Source organism: Chiloscyllium plagiosum, chromosome 1 (genome assembly GCF_004010195.1).
Source record: "Chiloscyllium plagiosum isolate BGI_BamShark_2017 chromosome 1, ASM401019v2, whole genome shotgun sequence".
NCBI classification, from domain to species: domain Eukaryota; kingdom Metazoa; phylum Chordata; class Chondrichthyes; order Orectolobiformes; family Hemiscylliidae; genus Chiloscyllium; species Chiloscyllium plagiosum.
The window spans coordinates 71720030-71727819 of record NC_057710.1 but is presented as its reverse complement, the minus strand read 5'-3'; the positions used below and the strand labels follow the sequence as shown (position 1 = coordinate 71727819).

The 7790-nt window shown below is 39.9% G+C and overlaps 1 protein-coding gene across 2 annotated transcripts in view; it reads right to left on the bottom strand.

Annotated features, from left to right (window-relative positions):
• The window catches only part of LOC122549408 (ras-related protein Rab-3C), a 179618-nt gene extending 176714 nt beyond the window's left edge, over positions 1-2904 (bottom strand). Inside the window, exon 1 of one of the 2 annotated variants that reach the window (XM_043689200.1) lies at positions 2271-2904. In XM_043689200.1, the coding sequence (XP_043545135.1) occupies positions 2271-2288 (18 nt within the window). In that variant the 5' untranslated portion in view covers positions 2289-2904. Of the gene's footprint in view, positions 1-1562; positions 1685-2270 lie in introns of those variants that run through there. The other variant, XM_043689190.1, reaches the window with a different exon arrangement.
• Between the last annotated feature and the right edge of the window lie 4886 nt (positions 2905-7790).

Here is a 7790-nt window from a genome sequence, read left to right as displayed (position 1 = left end):
GCTTTTCCAGCAACACATTTTCAGCTCTGATCTCCAGCATCTGCAGTCCTCAATTTCTCCTTGAACAGCTATCCAGCAATACTTTTATCTACAATGTGCAATATTAGTTCACTTAGCCATTTTGTGGTAGTTTATGGAGTGCTGCTTTCTCATCTTGCTGAATGCTTGTTCCTCTACCTCTTTAACCATTTGTCTCACTCACGCTCTGTCAAAGATAGCTGACTATGGCTCCTACTGGACTACAGCTAATTACCAGCCCAACTTATTTAACATCATTATGAGGAGGAACATCCAGACCCACATTACAAATGGTTTTTGTTTATATTCTGCATAAAATGTTGGCACCATTCACAGAATCTAAATTGTGTATGAGTTTTAAAAAAAAGATGTAAAACTTGTATTCTCTGACAAGAATTAGAAAAAACCTACAAAGTTCAAAATAATGGCATCATTATAGAATATATATTATCAATCCCCTTAGACATGACAATTTGAGTATATATAATGCTTAATGTACACCTTCTGTGTATTGATCACAAACACAGAAGTATGTTTTTAATGTGTACCATCCCAACAAAAACAACACAGCAAATTTTGTTTAAAAACATTATGACACTGAATCATACCTTAATTAATTAACAGCAGAATTAAAATATCCAGTATTTCATCCACAAAATACATTTAATTATAACCAGAACAATTCTGGCTTTAGGTCAGCTTTAAATAATTATTAAATATGAATATTGGCATAAGCCTTTACTACAAATAGTATGTACTGTATTGGGAATTACGAATGGACACAAAGCAGACTTCCTTATTTTACAATGTAATGGCAAGCGTGGCAAAGTCTGTTTTGTCAGAATAAAGTGCTGGTATGCTTTAAATCACAAAATATTAAGAGTCGACACACGATCTCTATAAAGGTAATCCCTGCATATGAAACAGTCGGCACGTTAAAATCAGATGGATAGGCTCCCCTCCACTGCAGCCCAGACATCTTGGTAGGTGACTGTACCATCTAAATTAAACACCAGATACCCGCGATGAGTAGGAGAGATAGTGTACTCAAACAGTAAGGTAGCAGCATAAATGAAGGATGCAATCTTGACATCTGTCATCATAATTCCATTTGCCTCCCCCCACCCCCATCCCCATCCCCATCCCCTTCACATGAGCAACCCCTAACGGCTAAGCTATTGACCACCCACCAATGGAGGAACAAAAATTGGGATGAATAAATACACTGGTCTCAGAAAAACGAAACTGGTTTTAAAAATTCTTAATTCGCAATGCATTTTTTTAATTGAGCACCTTATTCCACATTTAAATGTTTGAATTTTTCTGCACTGAATAATCCAGTTCCGATTTAAAAACCTGCAAAATTACACGGTTTAACCTTTATAATTGTGCATACGATACAAGTTATTGTGATCATGTAGAGAGAGAAAAATCTTATGTTCAGTGACAGGCGTTTTAAAGCCATCTCCTTGATCAAAAAGTCTCACTCGGACGCCGTTTGCATCTGGTAGGTGTTGTAATGAGATGAAAGGTTAAAAGCAGACCTGTATGGGTGCCTCGTGTCTCATGCTGCCAGAGCGCTGGTGATCCCTCTGAGGCTGCGGAGAGAGCCGAGCGCAACGAGCCACTTCCCTGCCGCTGTCACCCACTTTTGTATTGACATGGACACGCTGCTGCGCATGCGTCTGTCGCGCTCTGCTTTCTGGGATTTGTCGTTCTTTGGCTCGCGGTGCCCCAGCATATTGGAAGGGAGTGGTCCTTCCTATTGGACTACAGATCCCATCATGCCCAGCGGTTCCCCTTCTCCCCAGTACCCACGACCACACAACAACAGTGATAGCGGTCGGCGTTGGCAGAAACAAGGCTGGAAGCGATGGATACGAGCTCGGATACCTTGCATCATGTTGGACCGATATTTAGAATAAACCACCAGGAAATGTGTCAAATTTAGCAATACATTACTTCTTGTATATCATATGTATTACGTTATTTCATACATTTTAAATGTATCTGTATTCTCGCAAATTACTTTGTAGTAAGCATTCATTAATAATAATAAATGTCCTTAAATATCCTAAAAACGGAGAAGCCCGAATGTTAGCATTCATTTAAAGACTTTGCAGTCGGAACAAAGACAGGCTGTTTTCATGGAATCTTGTCTAAAACTCACAAAGACCACAGCCTTTCCTTATATCAACAGAGATTCGGTCTTGAAAGAGGAAGCCCGTGAGTATAATAAAGCAATGCCTTACCTTTCCATAAAGCTCCATTTATTCTCACAAGTTCAAAAACGTGGATAAGGATGGTCGAACGATCAAGGAAAGAACAATGTCGATGCTATCGTCTCCGGTTGGCAAGTTGGAGAGAAATGTGTCCACAGATTCACATTTCAGTCCTCAGTTGCTTTTCGTGTGTAACCCCTCAACATCGAGCAGCAATATAATCTGAACTACAGGGAAGGCAAACAGAGACTCGGGATCCGCGTGTTATGCTGCTGTTCTGGACAACACGCAACTGTCGACTGTTTGCATCCGTTGTAATTATATATTTATTTACAAGGGAACAGAAGGTAGCACTCGGTACTGTTCTAAGACTTTTCAAGAAAAAAAGAATTGTTGAAAAAAAATGTGATCACCTATTTCTGCTGATTTATCTTGTACTTTTTTAATGACCGCAGGTTTTTTTCATTAACCTTTTATGGCTACGAAGAGGCTGGGGTGGGACAACCTATATGACAACCCACTCAATCTATGTGGATCAAAGCATTCTAGAAATCGGAGCTGATCTATGGGTGGAAGATCAGCCAGGCATTCCCGTGTGATACACAAATAATTTAGTAAATGTAATATTCCCATATATTAAAATACACTAGACAAACATATATCATGGGAACTTAAGTTCAATATTTTCCCCATTTGTCAAAAATAGTACGACTTCCAGAATTAGTTGTATCTTTATATCTCTTTACGAATCTGAATGTTAAAATCGCGATTGCATTATACATTTGTGATTTTATCACTTCTAGCAAATTGCATGTATTTTCACGATGGAGGAGATATTAGGCTATTATAAATAAATACTTTCCCAAATGATCTCATGAGCAAGGAGAACTTGGAGAAGGATTGATGAGAACAGGACATGGTCAGCTGTTCAGATGAATTGCGGCGAGAAACTGCGGAACAAAGACCAAGTGGCGGCCAATGCTGGCTGTCTAAGGAACACTGTTAAAAGGAGCTGATCCAATAAAACAGCGGGCAACAGAAAGTCATAAATGATTCTGTAATTCAGCGAGGCGACCAGGTTAAACTTTCCAATTCATGATACATCAAGGGGGAAAATAGCAATTTGTATTTATGTTATCTTTGTATTAGCTTCTGCGTGGCTAAAAGGGGAATGAGGTTAGCGGATTGTTTAAACAGTTACATAAAGCTGTTTGCATTTCGAAATCAAGGTAAAATTCTGATTTGCTATGGCAACTAAATGCAAGTATGCACAGAATGCCTGATAGTGCTCCAGGCAGCCCAGAACAGTGACATTGAACAGCAAAGGCATATATTTTCAGAATAAATAAAACGATGCCCGAATCTACTGTTAAAATTAATACTGTGCCGAAACCTATCGGAAAATACCAATCGGCCATTCCAAAATAATAATCATTACAGGTCTGCGTGCTTTCCGATGATCAAATTAGTTCGAAAACAGGCAGCTTTCTTAATTATTTAGCAAACACGATATCAAATAGTTCATGATCCCACAAGGCAGCATGAGAAGTTAGATGTAGTTAGAAAAGGCACTGAAACGTATATACGTTAAACGCACTTAGATTAATGTAAGAATAAATCTAATGATTGATGGTCACTCAGCTGGAGCTGCCTTTACGGTGGTTCGGAGTATAATTGCCTGCAGCCCTGTGCCAACTTGTTTGACTTTTAATTGCCCTCCCCAGTGGTAACTAGAGATTCACATGGGCAATAAATGCCAACCTTGCAAGTGATGTCCACACCCTCGGAATACATTTTTTTTAAACGGTGCCATATCTTGTACTGTTACACTAGTTACTCAGAACAGGATCTCTATAACAAATGTACATTGTAACAAAACAAATCGTGTTCACAGAGAGAAAAAGACATTTTAACACAAAATGGGACACAGGAACAGAGAATACAATTCAGCTCCTCAACTCTGTCGCTCATGTTAATCGTTTTAAGGTTTGAACATACCTCAGTCCTTTTTAACTTGACAACAAACACCGGTGTCAATTTTGAGTATTTTAATTAGCACAGCATTTACAACATCGTGGGGAGTAAGTTCCAGATATCTAGTACATATTTAGTGTCAAAAAGTAATCCTCAACTTCACTCTAAAATTGCCCAGCTCCAATTTAAACATTACATCCTCTTGATCTGAATCCCCCAATGAAAGATATGTTCAAACACCCTATATAATTTCTTGATCATTACAAACACCATGACTGGATTGTCATTCACCCTCCCAAACTCAAAGGAATACATACCAAATTTATACAACTGAATCTCATAACTTTTTTAAGACCTGGTGTCATTTTGATGAATACTCCTTCCAAATCAATACATCTTTCCTAAGGGTAGATTTTAATGGGTGACCTGGAGTCATCGCTGATGCCAGTTGCTCTGCAGCAGATAAGCAATAATTGGCTGGAGGCAGAATTTCCGTCCTCTACTCATGAGCGAGTCCCAATGCTGGAAGCTGCCAGTCCAACTGACTGACAATTCTGTAATCTTAGCAGTGACAGCTTTCATACTGACTACTCCCTGGAACAACAATCAGTCCCCAGATTCAAAATGCTGGAGTCATAATTGACAGGAGGATGGAAGAGTAGGATTCCTGCACAGGATTCAGTGGGAGACCGGCATGACAAGTGTTGGAAAAGTGTGTTATCTTGATGCAGAGACTTGGGTAGAAAGGCAGATGTCCAATGTGAACAAGGTCCCAGTGAGAGAGGTACTTCTCCACTTGACCTCGGTGAGCAATGCAACATCAAGGTTTCTCACTGCTCCTGCCCCACCCCATCCTATCCCATCAATAATTGACCTAAAAAGGGGCATGTTTGCTATCCCAATATTTCAGCTATGACTACTTTCCTGAATGACTTTCTTTGAAGTCCTAACTTCATGAGCTGGAGGTTCAGCAATTTTTAAATCTTAAGGATTTTGCCACGGTTGGAGGGTCTAAGCTATAAGGAGAGGCTGAACAGGCTGGGACTGTTTTCCCTGGAGCGTTGGAGGCTGAGGGGCAACTTTATAGAGGTTTATAAAATCATGAGGGGCATAGATAGGGCAAACAGACTAGGTCTTTTCCCGGTATTGGGGGAGTCCAGAATCAGAGGGCATAGGTTTAGGGTGACAGGGAAAAATTTAAAAGGGACCTAAGGGGCAACGCTTTTACACAGAGGGTGGTGCATGTATGGAACGAGTTGCCAGAGGAAGTGGTAGAGGCTGGTACAATTACAACATTTAAAAGGCATCTGGATGGATATATGAATAGGAAGGGTTTAGAGGGATATGAGCCATGTGCTGGCAAAGAGGACTACATGAGGTTAGGATATCTGGTCGGCATGGAGATATCTGGTCGGCATGGTCAGACCCTCCAACCGTGGCAAAATCCTTAAGATTTAAAAATTGCTGAACCTCCAGCTCATGAAGTTAGGACTTCAAAGAAAGTAGTCATAGCTGAAATATGCAGTACATCTCCATACTCAATGACTCTGTGAAAATGGTGAGAGCTTCAGCACATTTGAGGTCCATTAGTATTTTAAGTAACTTCTCAGAGATACGTTCAGAAAGATCTGTCGCTGTCCATCCAAAAACTGCAAAGAAATCATCTGACACTTTGAGAGTCCCTTTCGTGAATGCATTATGCTAATATTCCATGTTTCCTTTTAAACATAGTGTCTGAGCTTTACAGGAATACAATGTGACCATAAGAACTGTCACATGCAAATGTCTATCATTCTGGTTTACAAATACACTGAAGAATTTACAGACACAATAAATCTGTCAATGCTTAACATGGATAATATAATCTCCTCCAGAACATGAAAAATTTATTATATTTGGAAACCTGAATGATACATTACCCAGCTTCAAAAATGGCATTAATACTATTTACGGTCATTTTGACTCTTGAATAACAAACAGTGTTTCTCTGAGGTTCTTCTGCTGCATAATATATAACAACTTCTTTACAGGTGGTTTGTTCAGTTATTGTGATATATCTAGGTATTTGACAACAGTAAAATAAATGAATTAGACCACATATTAGTCCAGAATCATAGCAGATAGCTAATTCTTTATTGGACTTGTGGAGAACCATCTGCTATTGCTAAGGTCTTCATCTCCTCAATTTCAACATAGTAGTATACTTTATATGACATATAGAATACTAAATGGCTGTGCAAAACTCAGGATTTGCCAACTACTATCCTGTCATGATTTAGAGATGCCGATGTTGGACTGGGGTGTACAAAGTTAAAAATCACAACACTAGGTTATTGTCCAACAGTTTTAATTGGAAGCACTAGCTTTTTCAAAAGATAGTGCTTCCAATTAAACTGTTGGACTATAACCTGGTGTTGTGTGATTTTTAACTTTGTACTATCCTGTCGTAATACATAAACGTTTGATGCATCTGAAAACCTTCTGGACAATGAATTAGTCTGCCCAGACACAGATCAGTTTTCAGAGAAACAGCAGATATGATCTGATCAAGCTGTCCCAAGTGATGCACTTGTGTATCTGGTGAGGTGTGCCAAGTCCTACACAAGAAAACTGAAGCCAACAACACCAAGATATGAATCCAAATGTGAATGTCTAAAAGGCAACTTTGAGGCAAATACAAAATACTTTGAGAACCCTTGAGAAAAATACGTCAAAGAATGGACTGGAATTAACTCTCTACATCTTGCAGTCACCTGGATCAACTAGAAGCAGATGGTACTGGTGTTAAACCCTCTAAAAGACAGATAGCACAACATATTCAATTCCGGAAGAAATTCTACAAAGTTGGAGAGAATGTTATGGGAATGCATTCAACCACCCTAATGTAACAGCACACTCAGAACTGAAATCATGAACAGCAGATTTAAAGGCTGGTCTTGTGACCAGGCCAAATACCCACAAATGCAGGTATTTAGATTAGATTAGATTAGATTAGATTACTTACAGTGTGGAAACAGGCCACACCGCCCCGCCAAAGCGCAACCCATCCACACCTCTACATTTACCCCTTACCTAACACTACGGGCAATTTAGCATGGCCAATTCACCTAACCTGCACATCTTTGGACTGTGGGAGGAAACCGGAGCACCCGGAGGAAATCCACGCAGACATGGGGAGAACATGCAAACTCCACACAGTCAGTCGCCTGAGGCGGGAATTGAACCCGGGTCTCTGTCGCTGTGAGGCAGCAGTGCTAACCACTGTGCCACCGTGCCCTGAGCTAAAATAATATTAGAAAATAGCTGAACTACTGGGTTGTGTAATCCAAAACCTTCCCCATGCATTATTGAACCATTGAGCTCAGCACAACATCAACTCTTTGTTTAGGTTTAGACTTGTAGAAAGATGTGACTTCCAGGGAAACAATGGATCACTATCTCGTCCATAGACGAAAACGTCCATGGGCAGCAGGAAGTTGTGAAAGTCAGAGTGTGGGGATTATCACCTGAAAGCATTCGATCATTCACCAGTCATACTGCTCTAAGGCCTTGTATTCTCTCAGAGCACTAACTCCA